Source organism: Chiloscyllium plagiosum, chromosome 31 (genome assembly GCF_004010195.1).
Source record: "Chiloscyllium plagiosum isolate BGI_BamShark_2017 chromosome 31, ASM401019v2, whole genome shotgun sequence".
Lineage (NCBI taxonomy): Eukaryota > Metazoa > Chordata > Chondrichthyes > Orectolobiformes > Hemiscylliidae > Chiloscyllium > Chiloscyllium plagiosum.
This window is the reverse complement of record NC_057740.1, coordinates 21,774,741-21,799,826: the sequence shown is the minus strand read 5'-3', so window position 1 is coordinate 21,799,826 and position 25,086 is coordinate 21,774,741. Positions and strand designations below refer to the sequence as shown.

The 25,086-nt window shown below is 39.0% G+C and overlaps 1 protein-coding gene across 3 annotated transcripts; it reads right to left on the bottom strand.

Moving 5' to 3' along the window:
- Positions 1 to 1,109: 1,109 nt before the first annotated feature.
- Positions 1,110 to 24,067, bottom strand: mknk2b (MAPK interacting serine/threonine kinase 2b). Of its 3 annotated transcripts, XM_043721126.1 has the most exons (14): positions 23,855 to 24,066; positions 23,346 to 23,505; positions 22,712 to 22,796; positions 22,480 to 22,581; positions 21,593 to 21,690; positions 17,653 to 17,732; positions 17,191 to 17,264; positions 16,045 to 16,149; positions 15,288 to 15,343; positions 13,374 to 13,469; positions 7,919 to 8,113; positions 4,765 to 4,929; positions 4,598 to 4,641; positions 1,110 to 4,065 (listed from the first exon to the last, which is right to left on the bottom strand). In XM_043721126.1, exons 2-14 carry the CDS (start codon positions 23,394 to 23,396, stop codon positions 3,816 to 3,818), a joined length of 1,401 nt encoding a protein of 466 aa, XP_043577061.1. In that variant the 5' UTR covers positions 23,397 to 23,505; positions 23,855 to 24,066; the 3' UTR covers positions 1,110 to 3,815. The 3 variants fall into 3 exon arrangements, with proteins under 3 accessions (XP_043577061.1, XP_043577062.1, XP_043577063.1); XM_043721127.1 differs by lacking the exon at positions 23,346 to 23,505 and having other exon boundaries at positions 23,855 to 24,067; XM_043721128.1 differs by lacking the exons at positions 21,593 to 21,690; positions 22,480 to 22,581; positions 22,712 to 22,796; positions 23,346 to 23,505; positions 23,855 to 24,066 and adding an exon at positions 19,773 to 21,509.
- Between the last annotated feature and the right edge of the window lie 1,019 nt (positions 24,068 to 25,086).

Here is a 25,086-nt window from a genome sequence, read left to right as displayed (position 1 = left end):
CGGGCAATTTAGCATGGCCAATTCACCTAACCTAATTGCAATACTTATTGCAAACCAGAAACGCTACAGCCTCAAGCGATCATTGTCAGCAAAGGGGAGAAAACTATTTTCATTAATCAGAATTGAGTTTTACCAACATTGTAAAAGGTGCACACAAGAACTATAAACCGAAGTTGTCTAAACAGAATGCATCATTTGCCAGTAATTACTGTAAACCAGTTAAGATGCTGTCTAAATTCACCGACAACTGTACAAGTCAGGTTTGTAATCAGCTCCTCTATATCTTCATGAACTACAGGTTCCCATACAAACATGCAGGAATGTGGTTATTATCGCTATAGTTTCCTGTCTAAGGTAAGACTATGGCTCAGGATTGTGCAAACACATCAGCCAGGGTATCAAAGTTGAGAGATGTTGTGAACATATTATGCAGCACTTCAGCAGTTTATTGCATCAGATATTGGAAAAGCCAGATGATACTTGAATGTGTGTATAACAAATGAAATGTATTGCCTTTTCAAGTGTTAAAACAGGGTTGTCACCTTGTCATTAGAAGGCAGTAGCTTTAATACCAGTCAGAAACCTGAGCATGCTCTGCAGGTCAGAGAGAGTACTGTACTATGGGAGATGCCATCTCAGTGATCTTACATTCACTGCCTGGTCTGCCATCTCTAGGTTGAAGAAAAAGACCAGTGCTGTTCCTTGAAAGAGCATGAAGTGTTGCTAATGTCCTGGTCCCACTTATTCCAATGCTTAATAGGAATCAGACATTCAATGCAGCATATGCTGAGACTTGCTGCACACAAGTTGGCCACTGTGCTTTGTGCATTTCAGAAGAACAAAGTCATTCTTCAGGATGTCCTGAAGATATGCAAGCTGCTATACAAATTCAAAACTGCTTTCACTGCTACTTTGCAGTACATTTCCCACCCCTAGCTCACTTTATTACTGAATGTTCCAGCACAGGTTAATCCATGGATGCCACCACAGCACCTATACTTAACCGAACAAGAAGTTCATTGGAGTGGGCCAGGAATTAATACTTACTTCCTCACCACCCCTCACAAAATGTTACATATTTTCATTTTGTTAAAGACCACACTAAAGCATTAAGTTCAAAGCATTTATTAAAATTTTTATAAAACAATACAAAATCCTGGCAACAACAGTAAGAAGATTTAGAGTGAGCCTCATCAGTCACCTGGTGTGTAAAGTGCTTTCGCTTCATGCCCCTTAGGAGCTAGCTAATATACCAACAGTGCTCGATAATGGCCTATGCTTAACTAAACCAAGCTGCGCTACCATCCAGCACAAGGTAGCATTTGAATGAGATGATGCAATCATACAAAATTCAAGTAGTCTTAGTATAAGACAACAAGAACATGTCTTATTCAGCAACGTAATAGCAATGTACTTGATAATTTAAATTGGTTTCTTGTACTACCAGCTTCATCTTAAAGTACCATACAATTGCTGATAATACTGTTTCAAATTAGAGTTAGATTGAGCAACGGAACCAGCAGGGAACTTGCATTAAAGTGGGAGAGCCATTTTTTAGAAATCCCAATTCAGTTTTAACCCCCACATAAATTATACCTACTAATTCACCTGACAAAAATCCCTTCAGCAAGATCATTAGTTGGAAGGTTTTTGAGATTAATCTTAAACATTTTCATACCTGAACTGATCCCCCATCTGAAGTTATTTGCTGCCAACACTGCCATGCAAATTCCCAACCCTTCCTGGGAAGCAGTTTTTTTTTAAAAAAACATTCACTTTGAGAGTTGCCTCATGCAATATTTTTTGTACATACTTCTTCTAAACTGAGAAAAGCAAACTTACAAACAAAAACTTTGATGATCAGTAGAATTCACAGCCAAAAGGTGATCTCTATAACAATGCAAAAATCAGATCTCAACAGCCAAGTGGCCATTCAACCATTTTGTTTCCATGGTGCTAAGTACAGTTAGATTAAAACATTTTAGATGAAAAGGGAACAATTTAGGTTTTATCCCATCTTCTTCTGTCCCATTACAGGTATTGGTATCCCAACTGGATTACATTCCACTGTCCAAGTTGCCTTCTGAACCTCATGTAGGTGCACCTTATTCACAGGTGAACAGTGACCATAAATGTTGGCATCAGAAAAATATTAGAACCAAACCTATTCCTGTCCTCACCAAGGGCTCACATTTTACTGAGCAGGGGCAGCGGTCTTTCAGAAAAGGTAAACTATAAATTTGCTCAGATGGTCAAAAATAGCTACCTATGGATAGACAATAAATAACAAGCTTGAATTCAATTTCTCTAGGAGACATAATTCCTTCCCATACCTTCCATTAGTAGAATATTTTTACAATAATAAAAAGGTGGCAGTGGATTGCTAAATATTCCTGTGGCAGTACTAGTAGCCCTGTTCCTAATTCAGGAGTCATTTATGCAAGTTCAATTTAATACTGCCCACAAAAGGGCAGCATTTCTTTAATGTCAAGCATGGATATTCCTGCAATAGTTTGTGATTGCTCAACCTAACTGATACAAAGCAGTAGAGCATTAAAAAAAGGTGTTGTTGCCACACCTTCCTCACATTGGAAATGCAGTGTACGCTTGCATTTCATGGTACATTTTAAAAATGGATTTCAAATGTCCAACTCAGTTTTGTGCGCTCTATTTCTGCAATACAGTGAAAAGCTCAACATATACATTCAATGGCTTTGAATATAACCACCACATTAAAACAAAAAGGATAGGCCCAACCTGCCTATAAATCACAGACACAGATAGCACCCACTTTTCAAAACTTCAAAATCAAAATGTGGCACTTTCCGACTCCATCCACAGACAATTTTAGAAACAGAGATGTAAACACTTTTCTTTTCTCAAAGAAAAGATTTGGAAGATTTCACGCAATCTTAGATAAAGACTACTCGCATTTTTGTATCTGGAATGCCTTTTTCTCAGTCAAATTCTTGTTCTTCTCCATCACCAATCACTGTCATATTTCCTGAACTAAAGTCCTGCTACAGATTCCCAAAGACTCAAAATAAATGCAGAATATACTTACATTTATGAACTTGGCAGAAATTAAAGGAAACTTTTTTCTAGGACATGCTGGTCAGTGGGTGAGATTTTAAAAAGTCACATTGATACCAGAGAAAATAGGTGTACAACTAGAGATTTAAAAAAAAACTGAATATACAAAATCTTTCTCAGTCTTCTCAAAAATCTGGTATGCAAAATGTAGCCCTGATTTTTTTTTTACACTGGAGATTAGGAGCAAGCCTGCACATATCTGAAAAATGCAAAATAAATTGCTGCCTTTTAGATGATGTTTTGGTGCTTGCTTCTGAAGTGCAGGTCTTTTGCAGCCAATGACAATCCCCAGGTATGCCTGCCAAATACACTAAAGGCCAGTGTCCAGGAAGACCTTATTGGAAAAATAAACTGGTCGTTGATCACTGTATAGATACTGCGCTCCAGAACCAGAAGCCCAAATGGATACCAATGTAAAAAGCAGCAAAATCTAAACTATAGTTGTCATGAAGGTGATCACAGTACAAAACAAAATGTAAAACCTGCTCTTAAAAACGTTCCTTTGGTGAAGACACAAAGTCGTTATTTAAATCTTTGCCCTTTTCTCAGTTTTCTGACTCTTAGTATCATCGTGGGGATTCGCATACTTATCCCATGCAGGTTTCAAATGCTGTAAACAGTTCTTTCTTACGTGGAGCAGTACTGTAACAACGCCAGACTTAGAGCCAGCCAACCAGAAGGTTCTGGGTTTAGTCGCTATGTGCTCGAGGGAAGAAATGATGTCACACACAATTGTCAACCAGAACCAAGGATGGCAACAACTGCTGATTGGCTGCTTTGATTGCACTCGTCTTCTGCCTCCGTTTGGCCAATTTAGATTCTGAGGGTGGAGACAGTCGCATGGAACATGAGGTAGCTTTAATGAGGATTGGCGGATTCTCTTCATCCTGATTTTCTTCATGCTGAGTCAGCTGCCTGTTTACTGCGATTGCTTCAGCTGCAAAGAATGTGAGATCTTTGGCACTGCTGTTCCTGAGGGACAGGACAGAACAAAGAGTCAACACAGCTTTAAAAGCAAAGCACAACACAGTAACAGGCTCCAAATCCTGAATGCTTCAGTTTCTCGCCACTTGCTAATCCATTCACAAGCCTCTGCTGCTGTGGCTTTAGTTTTACAAGCTGCAGTCCCTTCACTAAAACAAACAAAAGGAACAGTCTATGAAAATATACTATGGTGAAAAGTTCAAGGTAAAAGTCAGTAGAAATAGATCTCATTGAAATTTTTAAATATAAATTCAAGGATTATTGGCCCAGATTGTCATCACTTTGCAGCACTTCATGGCTTGATTATATTATAATTTCACCCTGCATCCCCCTTTAAGGTCTACCAAACAATGTATCAGGGATTTTTTTTTTTGTTTTGCCTTGTTGCTGGAAGTAGGCTTGAGCTAACCCCTTTATAGAATTTAGCAACCTTTATAAATTTTCCCCTCAAAACAACCCATTGTTTTAAATGACCTTAAAAATGCACACTCAAGCTCAAGACAAAGCTTTGTAAACGTACCTCTGGAGAAGGCGTGGTGTTGGAAGCGTATGCTCTGGTGCATGCTAAAAGCAAAAAGGATAGAAGACTAATCAATCAAACAATGCACAAAAGACAGTGGTAGTCAAAAACTGCAGTATGTAAACAGTTAAGGCATTTGCAAAATCTTGACTTCTAATGAAACATACCCCTTGCACCCATGGGTGTTCCAGTACTTGTGCTGCACTGAGCCTCTTCTTAGCATCTCTGACTAAGAGTTTAGTAATGAGATCCTTTGCACCAAAGGAGATGTGTGCCCAGTCCTTATCAGGGAATTCATACTTTCCTTCTTGAATACTCTGAAATAGGTTATTCTGCAAAGAAAGTTAATAAAATTCTTTAATAGTGCGAGATAAATGGGTTGTTTAATTATTAAATTTCAATTGTAATATTGACTTAAATCATTTAATTCAAACTAAATCAACACATATTGGCAAATAGTTTCCATCAATAAGCAATTTCATGCAATGAAGTGGGTGGTGCACTGTAGTTAGAAATACTGGAGCTATATGGACCACTGCAAGCATGCTGTCACCTGGAGCTATGGATAAAAACAGTTAAGGGCTCCAACTTACTTTCATCACACAGCTGACTAGCACACATTTCCACTTTTGCTGCCTAGTTTTGGGGTATTGCTAAGATTTATGGCTTAAGGCTCACCTCTTTTGGGTACATGGTGAATGTACTTTCCTTTGGCATCAATGATGTTCATTTAGAGAACTGGTGCTGACAAGACAGGTTGAGTGGTCTCCTCCTGTACTGTAACTTGTGATCGCTTCTGTGATCACAAATGGGACTCAAACCAGAGGCATCTGGCTTAGAGGCAGGGTTGCTACACATTGCATGATGAGACCACTGCACAATTATATGTAAATTCCCCAATTCCACATGCTTTTGTTCCCCTCATCTCAACAAAGACCTCTTATTTTGAAGTATTGATAGAGTCTCTGCATCTGTTTTAAGAGTGGTACATTCCTGACATCCAACTCCCTTAAAAACGAACAAAACTTTCACTCCTATCCCCCAAATCCTACATTAAATCATGTATTTATGTCCTTCTGTTTTAGGTGCTTCAACAATTGGAGTGAGTCAATAACTTCACCTGTCACATTTTTTAAGGCCTCAACCATTTCCGAAGACTTCCTAAGGTCTAACAAACTGTTTTAAAAAGGTAGTTAGGAAATTAACCTTATTGCAATTCACACACTTGTGCAGGTTTACTGTTTGTTACCAATAAGTGAGTACACTACCCCACAGAGTCCAGTTTAACACATGGTTGTGATTACTCATTTAAACTTTATCCAACAATGCACTGCTGCCTAACCTCCTGATTCTCAATTTCTCTTGACACAAATGGCGGCCAAACCAGCTATAGCATCAAACTGGACATGAGGGCAAGAGAACAAAAGCAGTCACATGTGCCCTTCATACACTGGATATTGCTGGAGAAAGTCACATGCTTTCAGTTGGATTGTTGTTTGCTGCAGCTCAGAGACACCTTTTATTGGGTTTTGCTGTTCTGAGTAAATGTGTCAAGTCCTAGCATTAACATTATCGTAATGGTTACTTTCATTATTCATCTGCTGATTAATCACACCAAGCAATATTTACCTATATTGGAGATTTATAATAGTGCTATATCATCAACCTTGTTTTGACAATTGACTAGTTATAAGCTTTAGAAATTTGTTCAATCAAAACTAGTGGCATTGCATTCGGATTCATTTACTTGACACAGCTTTGACTGATGAACACAAGCTGGAAACAAAAATAACATCAACTTCCGTACAATTCTCATGGCATAGGATTTCACTTTTAAGCCAGATATTCTTAGTAACAGGAATATGTGAAAGCAATTCAAAAAGTGATTGTGCAAGTAGTCCTGAATTTTATCAGTGGGTGGATTCCACAGCAGCCTGTCCAGTTTACCATGCGCAGAGTTCTTGTATGTGTAGATCATGACTATGGATGTGGAACATTAACTCTGTCCAAAAACACAAAACTGAAATGGTGTCGAGGCCATAATACACAGATTCACCTCTGACAACAAGCCTAAGTCTTTGATCACTAGTTTGTTCTGAGCTAATGATCTCAGTCAGGTGTCAACGTGGCCTCTCAGACCAAGTTAGGGAGGATGATGCAACAGCAAGAAAGCAAGAGGAAGTCAGCAAGGGGTATGACTGGGCCTTGCTGTGATGGTTCCCATAGTACATATTATACCAAAGTTCAAACTGTCAACTCAGATGGAAATGGCTATTTGGATGATACCCACCTCTATCTTCATCCAATGTTTCTGGTCTGACAGATAATCAATTCGAAAGAACCTCAAATTTCCACAGCTGTCACAATAGATCCAGTGTCTCTCCAGTCAGCCAACCTCCCCAGCTACTATCTCAGCCTTAATCAAACTGCAACTTTCATATACAAGTCAACACTGATGCAAGTTCTTGGTCTTCTATACTGAGAGTCAATTTTCCTCACTGTAACATCTATCACCTCTAACCCTACCTCAGCCCATCTACAAGTGCATAGGTGCATTCAGGTTCATACTCCAAAACATTACCCTTCAAGATTCCATCCTCCTGCCTTTAATTCTGTCCACAGCACTTCAGGCACACTGACGGTGTGAAGCCATACCACAGCAGTAATGAGGGGGAAAAAAAAAATGCCATTTATCTCAGGATCCACAAAAGCACAGATAGTCAGTCGTAGAGATAGACAGAATGGATAGACCCTTCGGTCCAACTCGTCCCATGCCGACCAGATGTCCTGTAAATCTAATCGAATTTTCCAGCACTTGGACCATATCCCTCAAAACCCTTCCTATTCATATACTCATCCAGATGCCTTTTCAATGTTGCAACTGTACCAGCTTCCACCACTTCCTCTGGCAGCTCATTCCATACACGCACCACCCTCTGTGTGAAAAAGTTGCCCCTTAAGATCCTTTTATATCTTTCTCCTCTCACCCTAACCCAAGTCCTCTAGTTGTAGACTCCCCCACACCACAGAAAAGACCTCGTCTATTGACCCTATAGTTCTATACATCTTATTGGGAAGAGTCAACAGATTTCCTATTCTGTATTGTAACCATCCAATTTTAGTCGGATTTTAGTGTTAATATTTGTTAGACTTAACATTTGCAATACATTTACTTGCAGCGCAAGAAATAAATATTATTGCAGACCTATTCTTAGTTGAATTATACCTTCACTGTCCATGAACTTTCATTATGAAAACTGAGCCAATAATGAAATGCCTGACAATCTGGAAAAACCCATGTTTTTAAAAAAGGTCACTCACCTGACAGGAAAGACAGGCCTCCCCTCGGTCCCAACCACAGTCAGTACCACAGTTTCCTACAAAGGGCGGATATCCACTGAGCATGATGTATAATATAACACCCAAGCTCCAGAGGTCACAACGCTTATCATAGATCGTAGCCTCTTCATTAAACGCCTCCACAACCTCTGGTGCCATGTACTCTGCAGACCCACACTAAAAAAGATATTTAAAAATTTACAGGAATTAGATGATATAATTCATCTGCAGGACTTTATGCTAAAATGCCACTTTTTAAATATTATAAACACAAGTGAATTACATTTAGATGGCAGTATTTGATTTCAACAAGATCAACACAGAGGCTTTTTTTTAAAATGACAGAACACTCCACTCTTATGAGCATTTAACTCGTCACATTGGTCGGTTTAGAAGAGAAAGTGATTTCCAAACAACAAGCCTATATTCATCCCCAGAAGAGGAAAAACAACTATTCATGCTTATGGCAGTGTTCCCTTTTCCCAGCTGTATCATTCAGAGCAGCAAGAAGCAGGTGACTTATGTCCAGGCCTCTGCTTACACCACTGATATATGAGCAACTTTGGAGAGGGTACATCTGCAGACCCTTCCTCTATCAAGAGCACTGCCTTTTTATTCACTCCTCAGAGTTAAATCGCGTCAAATGCGTGACGTTTTTGATTTTACAGAAGGTTTTGCATTTGGGGATAAAGAAAACTAATGACATTTAAATGAAGATAGAACATAGAAAAATACAGCGCAGTACAGGCCCTTTGGCCCTCGATGTTGCGCCGATCCAAGCCCACCTAACCTACACTAGCCCTCTATCCTCCATATGCCTATCCAATGCCAGTTTAAATGCCCATAAAGAGGGAGAGTCCACCACTGCTACTGGCAGGGCATTCCATGAACTCACGACTCGCTGAGTAAAGAACCTACCCCTAACATCTGTCCTATACCTACCACTCCTTAATTTAAAGCTATGCCCCCTCGTAATAGCTGACTCCATACGTGGAAAAAGATCATCTGAAGCTTCCCTCACACCCACCTCAGTCCTGAACATTATACCCAAAACCAATACGCCATATGCCTTCTTCACCGCACTATTTACCTGGGTGGCAACTTTCAGGGATCTGTGTACATGGACACCAAGATCCCTCTGCTCATCCACACTACCAAGTATCCGACCATTAGCCCAGTACCCCGTCTTTTTGTTACTCTTACCAAAGTGAATCACCTCACACTTACCTACATTGAACTCCATTTGCCACCTTTCTGCCCAGCTCTGCAACTTATCTATATCCTGCTGTAACCTGACACATCCTTCCTCACTCAACAACTCCACCGACTTTTGTATATGCTTTTCATAAAGAAAAAACTGTGGTGGGGGCAAGGAAGGAATGTTTTGCAATTTTAAAATGGGACTGGCAGTTCAATTTCCCACTCAATCAACAATTTTAAACTGTGTCAAATACAGTTTCCAACTACTTGCTCATCTTTCCGGAAGCTGGTGAGTACACATTCAAATCAGCTGCCTAACAGTTCAGTCAACTGGATAGCCCCTGAAAAGAAATAAGCTTCAAAACCAAGCCCGCAGTCAGATAGTTCATCTTGTTCAATTAAAAAGAAATGAAAGCTTTTAGACTCTTGTCACATCACATATGCATTTGCTCCTTTACACACTCCATCTATGCAGAGATCATAATTAATCAAAATCCCCATATAAAGAAATGCACAAAGTATCACATCTCCTCTATTAGTCACCACAGAATTCTGTCCAAATGGATCATGTACAAAATGTCTGTCCAATATGGTCACAGATATAAATATATCTACAAGCCTGGTTTTCCAGAAAATATAGTGTTTAGAAACTAAAAACAAATTTGCAGAAACAAGTCAGTGTGTTATATTGGGGACCATAGTTACTGTTCAGTGAGTATTTAGCTGAAAACAATCTTACATATACATTGCCACAAATACAGCAATAAGCCCAGTGATTCTATAGATCAAAAGGTGATGCAATTCAGGTTTACAATCTGCAAGTCTCTCGTTAACTATAAAAGGGACTTTCCTAATCTGCAATCAGTCACACCACAGCACCCCATACAGACCACACCCAGTTTTCAATTTATTTGGAACTAATTCATCTTCAAAAAGATGAGGGAGAAGCACATAGGATTTAGGCAGGTATTCTCCCTCCAGTGAGCAGAACCTAGGTAGCAAAGGCATAGGTGACAGTGGTGAATCAAAAGATAAACAAAAATTTAATCAGAGGAACAAGCAACTTTGGACTGAAGAGATCTACAAGGCTATAAGAAGGGTGCAGAGATAGGAAGAACATTAAAAGCTTTAAAAAGTATAAACAATAAATTTGAGCTATTTTGAACAGGCATAAAAATGGAAAATAAAATAAAATTGGAAAAGCAGAGATAATTGAGTGCAAGCTAACATGAGACCATATCCTGAATAAAAGCTAGATCACAATATGTCAGCATTATACATGAAGAGGTCAAAGTCTAGCTCAATAAAATCAAAATCCCAAAAGATAATAAAACCCTTTGCTCGGACAGACCCAAAAACTACTAAACAAGATACACCAAAAAAACTAAACATGACTAGTGTCATGTTTGCTTCCAATTTAAAGCAAAATTTCAGAGTTAACAGCAACTCAATAATTACCCATCCTATTAAGTGAAAAGAAACAAAATCAGAGACACACTTAGCCCCTCCCAACAGCCGAACTTTAAACAGAGAGCTGAAGTGCCCTTTGCCCTTCTTGTGAAACACCCTCATTTCCACCAATTGCATCAGATCTGCTGAGCGGAGTGGAACTTTGTTTTGCTCATAGCAAAATGACATGATGAAATGTAAGTACAACCCAAACTAACCAAAAGCCACACAGTTTACATTGATTTCTGCACAATCTATTGGCCATTACTTTCTGGTCTAACATGATTCTCACTCATTTTAATTTTTCCTTTCCACTTCAACCATTACAAATATTTGGAAATAATGTCCAGTTCTTTGACACAAACACTTAAAAGGTTTGTGAACTACAGAAGACCAGACACTATTGGCAGCATTACATTAAAGGATTAGTTTTTAAACAGCTGTTTAAGGAGGCATGGATTCAATGAAGACACAGCTGGCTTATGATGTACAGAATATGCTATATAGTCAAGTTAAAAACCAGGTTTAAAAAGCTTCAAAAGCCCAAATGTTAAAGAACTAGTTGACACTAACATAGTATAATAAGTATAAAGTGTGTGCAAAAAAGGTGTCCACTATGAAAAGTGTCTGTGTAGAAAATAGAGGATACTGGTCGTTTAGCAATTTAAAATTTTAACTGGGTCAAGCTGACAAATTTTAACTTCCTGCTTGCATGTCTGCTTTTTACATATGCAGACAACTAGACCGGGGAGAGGGTGTTTGGAAATAAGCATACACTATTGTTATAGTATTAGTGTGCATAATCCACATGAACAACAGGATGAATCAAGCCAATGGATTTTCATATTCTCATTCTGCGCTTGGTTTCAAAAATAACAGCAACCTTTGTTCATAGTAATAACTTCAGAGACCAATATTAGACCAGAGACAGATTGATAAATATCTTGAATGTTTGTAGTCACTGCAGGAAAAAGATTGGGTAATGGCCATTATCTGGAGAAGCCTTCAAGAAATCAATATTGTAGCAAAACATACCACAACAAACACCAATAAAGAAAGGCATCTTCTGTAGTACCAGCCTTGAAATTACAGTACTGAATGTATCCACAACCCAGCCAAACTGTACACCAGGTCAAGGCCGAAGAGAAAGTTTCATGAATGCAAAGATGTATACTCGAAACATTCAAGCTACCCTCAAGTCCCTAATGGGAATCTTGAAATGCTCTATCGTGCAAATTCACAAAGTAGTAAAAGCTTATGTACTATCCCTTGCAAATTCGGAATTTATCTGCTCTTGGTAAATAGTTTGCCTACTGTTGAGATCGGTAATACATTTCCAATGAAAACCAGTTGCAAAAAAACAATACAACTACAATCCTCAGACAGACCTTATTCAATCCAACAAAGTTGAATTTTTATTGAAATTGCCTTCAGGAATGTAAAAACAAAACAGGGGGATGTGGAGAGATTGGAACTATGTCCAAAATGTTTACTAATAGCAATGATGTTTACCACTTGCAGCTACTGTAGGTCTTCCCACATGTGCAAATGCACTTTGTTCCAGACACATTTAGAATTTTTACTAACACGCAAACTGTCACCCTGAAAATAAATTAAGTCCTACTGCAAATTGAACGTAGAGTTCTGCATCCAATTCAATTTCAAACACTGGTTTGAGGGGCAACTCTCATCCACACCAGGCACCTACTAATAGATTGAAAATAACTTCAACTCATGATCCTCCGAGAAGTACTGGGAATCTTTCTAGGAAGGTATTTGTTGGCTAGAACACACCGACCTTGAGACTGAACTGTGCCAAAAGGGAACCTTATAGCAACATGCAAACCATGGAAAGTTCACAAGTTCAGTGACATTTAAGACCAGACTATAGCTGGCAAGGGTTTACAGCTCAAACAAAGCACTGCATGCACATACTCAAGCCTTCAATATTATTGATTATTTTTAATGCAACTGAAGGGTTTTCCTGCTCCTTGGATCCTGCCTGACCGGCTGTGCTTTTCCAGCACCACACTTGGCTCAATCCCCAGCATCTGTAGTCCTTGCTCTGTCTTCACTATTTTTCTGAAAACCCAACAGATCAGGTCCCCACTTGTGATACAGCTCATTTTATACATTATAGTAACAGTATTAGGGATAATACTCATCAATAAGCAAAAAATATAATGGGCACCTCTTCATATTAATAATCTAGCTGGCTTAAGGAAACTTTTTAAATCATGAAATCTGTATACAAACAAACAAACAGCATCTCTTAACCACATTAAATTCTTTTTATCTTAAAAAAACAATCCCAAAACTGGGCTCAGAAGTAACATTTTATGAAACCAATTGAAAAATCCTGAGCAATGTCAGAGATAACACAGGGTCTAAACGCTCCAAACAGCTTCAGAGGCAATTTGAGGATCTCACTTAGTGCAGTTCAACATTTTTGTGCCCCATCTCTTCCTTTGTTGGAAGAGTTTTGTTAGTTCTTCAGTGGAACATTGCACCCAAGTGATAAAATATGAAAACCCAGAGCACAGGAAGAGAGTAAAGAAAATTGACAAGTGAGTCATTGGGTAGAATTACACAAACAGAATCAAAGGGAAATCTTGCAAAAGACAAGATAACTAGCAATTTACAGTCATAAGGAAGTGTCAGTGATCTCAGAGCAATTGATGTCATTAACATGATCAAGTTATTTGCTGTTTGCGACACAATTTCAGGTTTAATAACTACAGATTTCACAGCAGATTCTGAATGTAATCCATCTAACAGTTCTGCTTACCGGTGTCAGAAGTTCAGGGGTTGAAATGGGGGAGCAATCACCATTCAATTTGATTCCACTTCCCAAGTCGAAGTCACAGATCTTGACTGGGGAAAGCTAAAAATAAAAAAGAGATACCGTAAATACAATAACTGTTCAGCTCCCAAACTCTGACTGAAAAATACACTGCCCTGTCTCCTCTAAACACATTTTTTTTGGTCTTACTGGATTTTTAAAACAATTTATGGGGTATGGGTGTCATTGGTTAGGCCAGCATTTACAGCCTAATTCTAATTATTTTGAGAACATGGCAGTAAGCTACCTCTTTCATTGCCTCAGTCCATTGGTGTACACCATGCTGTTGGGAAGGGAGTTCCAGAATTTTGACACATCAAGTTCCAACTCCAAACTGCACTTAGTTTGAAGGGGAACTTTCAGATGGTGCTCCAATGGATGTTCGAGATGGTAGAGGTCACTGATTTGCGAAGTACTGTTGGAGGTGCCATTGTGATCTTGTAAAATGGTACATATTGCTGCCACTGTGGGTACCAATCAAGTGGGTTTTTGATTTTGATTGGTTTGAGCTTCATGCATGTTTGAAGCTGCACTCATCCAGGCAGATAGGAGTATTCCAGCTCACTTCTAACCCATACCCTGCAGGTCGTGAACAGGTTTTGGAGTGTTGGTTGAGTTACTTGCTGCAGGGCTCCTGCCCACTGACCTTCTAGCGTAGTCAGTCCAGTTCAGCTTCTAGTCAATGATAACCACAAGTTTGATAGCGGGGGATATGGTGTTTATCTGATCAACTTGCTAAGAATATATGTCACCACAGTGAACTGTTTAAAAATATTTTAAGTGTGTGTAATTTGCCATCGGATCTAAGGGAATATGTTTAGAGGTTTACACGGTCTTGGGAGTGGTGGCACTCATCTTTGGTTTAAGGCGAGTAGTATAAACAAGATGTAGTTATTGCTTCCGTGCAACTAGTTAGATTATAGGATCAGGCTTTTCATTACTACACAGATTGTTGCAATCCTTGCCTTAGGTCTAATTCCTACAACATTTGACTTTATTCTCCCACCAAAAGCTCAGGAACATGAACACTGGAATTGGTGCTTGCTGCATTGATTGAAGTATTAGCCCCTTCAGACTCCAAAAAACTGTGCCAATCAGTAAAGTTATTGATGTACCACAAAACCAAAAAAGGTTTGTAATCCTCAAGCATGTGATGATGAACAGTGTCAGTTAGCCTCAGCACCTTGGCCTTCTAGTCTAGAGTTCGGGGATAGATTTCCTTTCCCAATCACTACCTAAAAGGACTCCCTCAAGAAACTGCATGTGTGCAAGCACTGAGAAACTCCTCCCCACGTTTGGTCAGTAAAGATTGATAAACCAATGCTTTAAATGAAATTAGTCTAAATTCTAGTCATAAATGATGTTTCAATATAATTACCAAGAGTCTCAAATTTGGGTTTTGGTCTTAACACTAATAAAAGACAGCACTAAATACAGCCAAGATTTATAGATGCTGACTGTTGCGTGAGTATTTCTAGTTTATTTTACATAAAGCTGATGAATGTGCGTACAAGCTTAACAATGAAGTCAGTTCAGGAGAGGGATCAGCTTCATGCAAGCTTCAGGTATATGCAATTGCGAAAATGTGCTGCCCAAGAAGAAACAACTTTCACTGGCTGTTACTAGGAAGCATAGGAAAACCATTCTGGTAGCACCTCATCCACAATGAGCCCATTCTAGTTGCAAAGCATAAGGTCTTTGTTCAATTGTAGTTAGGCTTGTAAGTAGGCCAACTGCCAGACAAAAATTAACATTTTCTCAATGAAATAAAAAGATGAAGCACCCCAACTGATACAGTTTCATTTCTGAACATTGTTTACAACAACCATTCTTTCTAGCTTACACTCAAATGGTGCCTACCTGTTCAGGGTTCTCACACAAGATGTTTTCTGGTTTCAAATCTCTATGGGCCATGCCTGAAAAGACAAATTCCATTTGGGAAATTAGATCATATGGTATTATTTTTAATTTGGTGCTATATAAAAAATCCCACTGCCATTCAGAAACCTTTTCCAGTGTGAACCATACACCCATACACCACTAGAGTCAAGCGATTGCCTTCATGTAGATAAATTTCTGGTGTGCCTCCTTTTTAAGAACCATCTAAACGATTAAATCTAAGTCACCTGAGGTTCACGGAGAGTCTGTCATTGGTTGGGGGTGTGCGTGTGTCTGCACGTTCAGATAAATCTTCACAAATATCCTTAGCATTTGGCAAAATAGGACAGGAAACAAATGGTTCCTTATCATTATACAGCAAGTCCCGGAAACTCACGTAGAAATTGGACGAGCACAGATAGACTCTGGCCATCATCCACTCACTGTTTGAGTTTACATGTGATGGACACTATCTGCATAATGGGATCATCAGCCTGAGAAATGTAAGCCACCTCACTTAACAGTGCACTTATTGGAAGAGGCTGGGGGAATATCTTCCTTTGGTTTTAGTGTCTTCACAAGGGAAGTACAGAATATGAACTAGAGTATCAGAAGACTTCCTGATGCTCACCAAATACTAAGAGAGTTCACTGTCTTGTACATTTTGTTCTGCACTAACCATAGCTATCAAAGTAGACAAAATTAAATAAAATTTACACAACCCACTAAGTCACATTACCTTTGTTATGCAGAAAGTCCAGCGCACTCGCTATCTCACGGACAACAACACTGGCCTCTCGTTCATTGAAGTGCTTTCGTCGGTGGATGTGTGTTAATACAGAGCCTGGAAAAAGGTAAAGAAGAGCCTGATTAGGAGGTCAGACTTATCAAAGACGTCCACGTACAATGGCAAAAGGAAAGACAATTGAAACCCAAACAACAAAAAAAAGTTATTAAGTAAAGGCACCTTTCAAAATGAGAAATAAATAAACAGGCAGTCAACCCACAATCAATGCACTGTAACCACATGACAAAATTCAAATTGGAGTTCACTAACTTGGAGGGGGTGGGGTGGGGTGGGGTGGAAGATGGAAGGAAGAGAGAGAAAAAGTTACTGCTAACACATCAAATAAATCCACTGTCTCTTAAAAATGGGTGCAATTAGATTTCCTATGTATGGACTTCTTTTGCAGATAAGACATGGTTTTAATTTGAATTAGTTTTCTGATTTGCTCAAACCCAAACTAGCCCAAGCGTAAAGCAGGGACTTTGTTTTCTCATGCCCCAATAGATTCTAAAAATCAAACTAATTTTTATATTTTAAAACTGGATACAAACTGAAGTTGGCCACCTGGCTTATTTTTTTGGATTGAAACAACTCCTTTCTCAAGGGGGAAATAAAATAAATTATGGTTCAATACAAAATCGACGTCCCTCTGAGAAGCTGGATCAAATGGCAACAAGAAACTTCTCACATTTTCAAAGTATTAGACAGTGATGCAATCAGCATAGTCCTTTATTTAAGGAAAAACTTGAAACATTAAGAGCTATTTTGCAGATGGTGTTCTGCCAGAAAGCAAACAAACTAGCTACAGGGGCATTCAAGTAGCCAAAGGCAATTAACAGCAATATCTCGAAAGCAGGAGGTCCCAAAGTGAAAGACTCTCCCACCTGTTCCAACTTCAAGCTCACCATGGAACCAACCTCCCAGAAATTCAAGAAACCACAGCCTGTCGAGTTTTACAAGCCCCTCGACTCATTTGGGAAACACTTTTAGAAAGGGTCATTTTTGTCCAAATTAACCAGTCACAGGCTGCACTTCTATTACTGTGATCACAGTAGCTGTCTTATAAATGTCCAGCATCCAATTATTTGTGATTCATACCTCCTTTCATCTTTTCAAAAACCAAATAGAACTTGTCCTCATCTTCAAAAAATTCGATCAGTTCAAGAATGTTCCTAAGATAAGACGATTATAAAATCGTTAGTTTTACAAATTATGACAACAGTATAACCAATCCAATATAAAGGCTATGTACAGTATCTAAAGTTCCAGATACAATGCAAACTGCAGTTTGCATTGTATCACAAGTAATTGCAAAGTTGCTGGCTCTTTTAAATATAAAATGCAGGGAATGCATTTTAACAGCAAGATCAAAATCTACAGAAATAATTGTACTGCTGATGCAGTATTTAAGCTTTGTCGCAGCAAAGCCATTTCCTAGTCTTACATCAGGATTATCTATTTACAGTAACCACCTGATAGACTAAAAGCTATCCTGTCAGCAGAGAGTGCTGCACATTAAATCTCATGATTCTCTTTAGGATTAACAGAGCTGTCACATACCTGTGTCCCTGACATTGATAGAGCATTTCCACTTCGCGGAACACCCGATTGCGACTGTGGCCTGGTCTCTTCTCAATAATCTGCAATGAACAAAGAATAAACCCAATTCTTCAGTATCCAGATACACAAAGTCCTAATGGAGCTTTGTATTGTGACTGGATAGTCACAATGCCTCATTGTTCACAACATTCCAGTTAATTTAAAACAATTTGTCTTGCTGCTTTGTTAAAAATTTAAAATTGTAATTTTTTTTTCACAAATCTTATCCAACCATACAAATAGATTGACAAACAAAGTGATCAGCAAAATCCTTGAAATATGCAAAAATGCAATTGCTTATTATGTAACAAGCTTTTTTGCAAATGTACTCTTTCTCAATGATAGCCATTGTGTGCATTTTCAAAAGTAATCACTATTTACATATTTACAAGCACATTACGCCAGACTGTAAATACCACAGAATTCTTCTACACCCTTTCCTTAAAACATAAATCTTGCCTTTTAGATCAAAAGCTGGTGGCTTGGCTACTTCTAGCTAGGCAAGGGTTAATTACTTTAAGAAAACAGAGTCAAAAATCACAACACCAGGTTATAGTCCAACAGGTTTAATTAGAAGCACACTAGCTTTCGGAGCGATGCTCCTTCATCAGGTGGTTGAACGAGCGGCGCTCCAAAAGCTAGTGCTTCCAATTAAACCTGTTGGACTATAAGCTGACGTTGTGTAATTTTTAAACTTTGTATACCCCAGTCCAACACCAGCATCTCCAAAGTAAGAAAACACTATTGCCAATATTAAACCTCACGTAGGTCAAATGTTTTTGCACAATATGTTCCATGAAAGCTTATGATGCAGCTTCATCTTTCAACCAAAAGCACAATTAATTTGATCTGAACATCTTTAGAGAAAAAAAGTAAAACTGGGTAAGTTATAGAAATCAAGAAGGGAAACTTAAGATACACTATCAACCCACTGAACCAAGAAAGCCTATACAATATTAAAACACAGTCAACTAAATTGCTTCAACACAAGAAAAACACTTTTTAAATCCCCCCTCAATTGAAGTATTTGCTAAATTCTCCACACAAGGAATGCAATTTAGACAAAAACGCTCTTCACAGATCACTGCTAGCTCAAATTGAGAACAGCTGCTTAGAGCAAAGTTTGCAAACACCCACGGCAGAGCTGTAGCATCCCAACCCCCACTCCATCCCCTCCTCCACCGCTAACTGCTTTGTTTAGCACCAAACACAATGTCCCCACTGCCAGCTGCACAGCATCCACAATCTCAAGACTGTCCCACCCTCTGCAATAAAACAGAGCTCAGATTACTAACAAAACAAAAAAAAAGGAGCACCACCACCCTGCTCTCAAACCCTAAATCAAGAGATTGAGCACTCTTCAGTGACTAATTCTATACTACATCTGGTCCCAACACAAGGGCAGCAAATCATACAGTAAACTGAACAAGACTGGCTGGCTTGTCATATACAGTTCCAAAGCAAGGCTCTTCCAGCTCCTTCACAAATAAATCAGTAACCAAAGACTCCATTGCCCCACAAGGCACAACAGAAAAGGTAACGCCTATTCCTACCTTCTGCAGCTCTGGCATATGCTTTAACCTGTTGTTTTCTGGAGAAAATATAATGTCAGCCTAATAGTCCTTTCCTGCCAGATTACCAAATTTAAAGCCAAACCACATCATACACAAAGAACTACTAACATCGATCAGATCACATTTGGTTGCTCAAAGCATGTTTTAGGCAATTCTACTAGCAACCCCAAAATTCATACCATTAATCCTGAAGGTGTACAAAAAAAAAGAGATAAGGGGAGGGAGCACAGCTGTTGCTCAGAACTCCTTCAATCCAGCTTTTTAATCAAGTATTCCACATTGCATCAAAAACTTAGCCTTGTCTTATACACACACACCATATTTAGGCTCTACCGACATAGTTGCAGTTTGAATTAAATGTCATCCTTCCAAACAGGTCACAAGACCATTGTAAAATAGCAATAGGTTGAAAAGGAAACAATGAACTTCAGCAAAAATATGGAAGTGTCATTTTACAGCTGATGGTCAGTGAATGGTCAAGCTCCAAAAAAAAATTCAATTATTTACATTGCACATGTCTTGATCTTGTAGCTCCATGCAGCCTAACAAAAGGCAGCTTGGCGCTGCAGAGTTAGCTCCTCTTCCAAAACTTGCAAGCATCAGATGCAGGAAAGAATAAAAAAAATGAAAACTGTAGTGAAACTGACAACAGGGCTGGAATTCAAACAGCAATTGCCCACATTGTCAACTTGTACAGAGACTTTTTACACCCTTCTTGCAACAACTGGGACTTGAACCTGGACTTCCTGGCTCAGTGGTTGTATCTTACCTGGAGACCACAAACACCCTCCTCATATTGTCTCATTATTATTGTAACCAGCTATACATGCAAGTTCAAGGATATAGCAACTAGACCACAAAACACAGGAATGGCTGATCTCATTCGTTTCACACTTCCCAAGTTTTAGTTAGAGGTTGAATAGACTGGGGATTTTGGCCCCTAGAGCGCCAGATGCTTGATGGTGACATTTTGGAGATTTATAAAATCATAATGGACATGGATAGGGTGAATAGCTAAGGTCTTTTTCCTAGGCTGGGGGAGTCCAAATATAAAGAGAGCATAGATTTATGGTGAGAACAAAGATTTGGGGGAAAACAAAGAACCTGAAGGGTAGCTTTTCCACAAAGGGTGGTGCTTGTATGGAAAGTGGTGGAGGCTGGTACAATTACAACATTTAAAAGGCATCTGGATAGGTATATGATTGGGAAAGGTTGAGAGGGATGTGGGCCAAATGCTGGTAGATTGCATGAGGTCAGATTGAGATACCTGGTCAGCATGGGCATGTTGGACCAAATGGTCTGTTTTGCCTGTGCTAGACGACTATCCATTTCTTGTATCCATCATTCAAATATGCACCAACTTGAATATTCTGATATAATTAGCCTCTACTATTTCATTTAGCAATGTTTCCTTTTCCAAACACATTCACACCATTTATTCCCTCCCTCTTCTAGGAGGGAGGCTGTGCAACTAGTGGTAGGCTTCATGACAACGTCAACATTTATTTTAATAAGAACTACAAGAACTGCAGAGGCTGTAAATCACAAACAAAAGCAGAAATTGCTGGAAAAGTTCAGCTGGTCTGCCAGCATCTAAGAGGAGAAACCAAAACTAACTTATCAAGTCCAGAGTCAGTTTGTCAGAACCAGTTCTGAGGAAAGCTCACTGGATCCTAAATGTTAACTTTGATTTCTCTTCATGGATGCCGCCAGCCCTGAGTTTTTCCAGAAACTTTTGTTGTTAAACATCTATCTTCCCTATCCCAAATACCTTTACAAGGACACCAAATTTCTCGACTAGAACCATTTACAATCTATCAAGTTAATTGTCCTACGATGCATCCTCTCTAATATCTGAAAGTCTCAGTGCAATAACTTTAGGTGAACACAAATGTCAATTGTTAAGATTTTTCTGTGGAACAACATTTCCACTATAGGGCTCTTGTGGCAGCGTGATAGTACCCCTCTCTCTGTGCCAGGAGATCTCCGTTCAAGTCCCAACTGCTCTAATGATGTATAACAACTGTTGGTTAGAAAAATTTCTAGCATTTCCACTACCAATTCTAGCATTCAAACAAAAGGTTGAAATATCTGTAGAAGATCATGGTTTTAAAGCTTAAGATCTTTAAATGTATATTTGAAGGTATTTTCTTGACAATCATTCATCATAATTCAATTTGTAATGCTTATAGATGACAGGACAGGATAGAAAAACTCCAATAGCAGCACTGTCCAGCATAACCATACCCATAACCTGTTCCAATATGTTCAAACATTTTTTAAAGTGAAGCTTAGGATGTTTTGGATGAGAAGAGTGTTCCACTTACCTTCACAGCATATTCTTTGTTGGTGATTAGATTTCCACAGGTCTGGACTCTGGCAAATGAACCTTCTCCCAACATCTCGCCATTTAGCTTGTAAACATCTGCGTAAAAGTTAAAAAGGAAGCTTTGACACTAATCCAAAGACAGTTGGGACAATCCTCCATTTAATACAACCCAATGAAAGCAATGCTTTCAAATTAAAGAACAAGGTTTATTTCCCAGTATTCAAACTAATGTAGAATCAACTGGAACTGGAGCACATCAAGCAATAGTACAGATTAGGACAATTAGAGAATTGGAAATGGAAATGGAAATGGAAGTAGTCCATATGGTCCTTTAAGCCTGTTCACCATTCAATATGATCATTGCTGACCATCTTACTAACACTGTATCCTAGTTCCTACATTTGCCCCACATCGTTTGATCTCTTTAGCCCCAAGAATTATAACCATTTCCTTCTTTAATTACCACATTCTGTTGTTCAGATATGGGTGACACCAGCAAAATAAATAAGTCTATTATATTAAATAATAAAATGTCAAAGTTGAAAATTAATTATGGGGTGGAGAGGGGGTTATATTTCATAATTTCTTGAAAAATAAAGACCCCACATCTTGAATCTCCATTTCAATTGTACCCCATTAATACATCTTACTTCAAAGCGATCTTTTGCTTACAGATTGCGCATGTTTTAAACAACTGGAAATCTGACTAGTTAACAATCTTGAGTCACTTCCTGCCCAGAGTCTCAGCACCAGACATAAAAAATACAACTACTGTTAAAAGAGCTCAGAAATGGAAAGTTATGTTCTTGGATGTGATACAAGTTCAGTCTGCAGTTACATAGTTCATTCTGAAATGGATCACGTCATTAAAATCGACAAGCTTACCTTCAAATTTGCCACTGAAACTGTCTGTGGCCCGACATCTTTTTTTCTTCTTATTTCTTTTCTTGGCATCTGGGATGTCAATGGGCAGACTCGAGGGCATGTCTACAATAAGTGAGAACTTTTTCACTTCTAATGTCATCTTACACAATCACAGAAGCTAAATACATCATCAACTTTAATAGTTAACATTAATACTCTATTCAAAGTAACTGGCCTTTCAGTAACTACTTACCAGGTCTAGGACAATCGAAATTAAACACCTTCTCAACAGGAGATGGTCCAGTGTCATCGCAATAATCATCAAAAGGAGTCTGCCCCTAAAAATATGAATATTATCAGGTAATTAAAATCATCAAAACAAAAAACTTACTAGCCAGCCAGCAGCCGAGTGCTAATCTCACAAGAGACTCTGGCCCATGTATTTTATATCCTTCCCCAGCTAACAAATCAAGCCAAAGTCTGACTTTGAAAAGCTTCCATAACGGATTGCTTACTGCAATTCTGTATTTTTAGTCACCTAAGAAACTCGCAGTTAGAAAGAGACCGCCTACTTAATTCTTTCATCAGCCTACTTACAAAATGGAGCCGTTTCTATGCTAAAGGACTTAAAATTCACCCAATGAAGAGCTTCAGGAAAATAACATGCCCAATGATTACTGCAGTGACTGGATAAATAACCGCTCCTTGGTTAGTTCCAGTGGTATGTTTCACCACAATATAGCTCAGGTCACACTTCCAAAATAGTCCCATATTAAATGTCTGCTTGCAATTAAATTTTAGAAACACAACACAATTTGCCTGCACTGCCCCGTTTAAGCTTCTCGGTAAATAAACCAGCAGACTGCGGCAAACGGGAATTGCTTTACCTTGAATGAGCGGTGGAAACCTTTCAACTCCGCAATCTTGTTCTGAACCATTTTCCTTCACAGTGCTAGTAACAATTAAAGGGAATCAACAAGAAGAAGCCTCGGAGAGGAAGAGTTTCTTTCTAAAATTGGAGCCCGCTATTGTCTCAGTGTGTATGGCCTGAAATGGGAGAGAATGAAAACTGACAGTCTGGAGCCATTCAATCCAAGCACTTCCCAACACGAACGCATCATTTAGAAATAGGCTTTCTCCCCTGCACACCACTAGCAAACACTAACACCAACATTCAGTGTGCTTCATACCATCTCCCTTTTCCATTACAAGCTACAACTTGCTTTTTTAAAACGGCATTTTCATTACCCAACACGCCTTATGCTACAGAAATAATGCAGCTCAAAAATCTAACAGCAATTCAAATTTTAAATCACAATTTTCTTGTCCTAGGATTTTGTTTTCTTTGCAAGTTGTTTTTTTCCCCCTCAATACATTTTTTTTTGCAATGACTTACCAGCACACCCACTCCTTCACTAGCCAGCCAGCAGCCTAGTGCTAATCTACAAGAGGCAGTTCTGGCTCATGCACTTTATAACCTCCCAGTCTGTAAACATTATTAACACAGCCTCACTGTAGATCCGCCTACGTGCAAAAACGCTCAAACGTGCACAACCCAACGAGCAGAAACTCGAGAACACTCTGTTCAAGAGTTTCCTCTTAGTCCAGCCCCACTGAAACAGAGCCCCTCCTCTCTGTATTGTAACTAATTTCTGACTTCATTGTCTGGCACAATCACACTCCCAGGTTGCATCAGATGCTTTTGGTCTTCTGGGAGATGTAGTTTCGATTTCTATGTCCTTTCATTTCTCAGCTGTTCTACCTTTCATCTCCATGATTGATTTTGTTTGTAGAGAAAGTGAACCAAACCAATTCTTTTATACTGGGAAATGTATGGATTTCCTAATAGTTCGGTGGGTGGGTGAAAGTACCATCAGATCAGTGTCAGACTGTTTCCTGATATCTCTGCATGGGAACAATGCAATTGGACTGAGTGCCAATGAAATAAGGAAGGAAAAATAAAGTCATCGCTTCATACCCTCGGGTATTGTGGTGGAGTGACAATGTCCCTAGTCAGGGTTCAAATCCCACTTGCTTCGGAGGTGTGTCATAACATGTCTGAACAGGTTGATTTTATTTTAACTTCACAGCTTCTCCACTGACCCATCCCCCTGCATAGCTTCTGGCACAGGATCAAACAGGCTGCGCAGTAAAATAGTGTATCTTCTCTTTCTCGACCTGGCAGAGCCTTTTTACACAATTGGCTGCACAAACTTCTACATGATCTCTCCACCATCGGCATCTGGTTGGGATACCATGCACAGGCAAATGTTCCAATAAATGGTACTGGACCTAAAATGTTAACAGTGTTACTCCCTCTACAGATGCTGTCAAGACGACCGAGTGAATATTTCAAGCATTCTTTGTTGTTATTTTGACATGGGTTTCACCTTAATTATAGTGCTCTTGAGCTTTTTATACTTGTTTATATCAGTCCAGTATTTTAGTGTTTCATATACTTGTATCCCCAAGATTTCTCAGTTCCTCCATGTTGTAAACTTCTCATCATTTACAAAATATCCTGGTCTGTCATCCAGGGTTCAGTGGATGCCCTGACTCACTGCTACATTGAACTCCATCTGTCATAGTTTGGACCAGTCACTTTATCAATTTTTTTTGCAACTTTTT

Coding starts and splice junctions, on each gene's coding strand:
- mknk2b (XM_043721126.1), bottom strand. CDS start 23,396: ATGGTTCAGAACAAGATTGCGGAGTTGAAAGGTTTCCACCGCTCATTC. Junction 22,582..22,711: donor TTTCGATTGTCCTAGACCTG/GTAAGTAGTTAC, acceptor CACTTATTGTAG/ACATGCCCTCGAGTCTGCCC. Junction 13,470..15,287: donor TGTGTGAGAACCCTGAACAG/GTAGGCACCATT, acceptor TTTTATTTTTAG/CTTTCCCCAGTCAAGATCTG.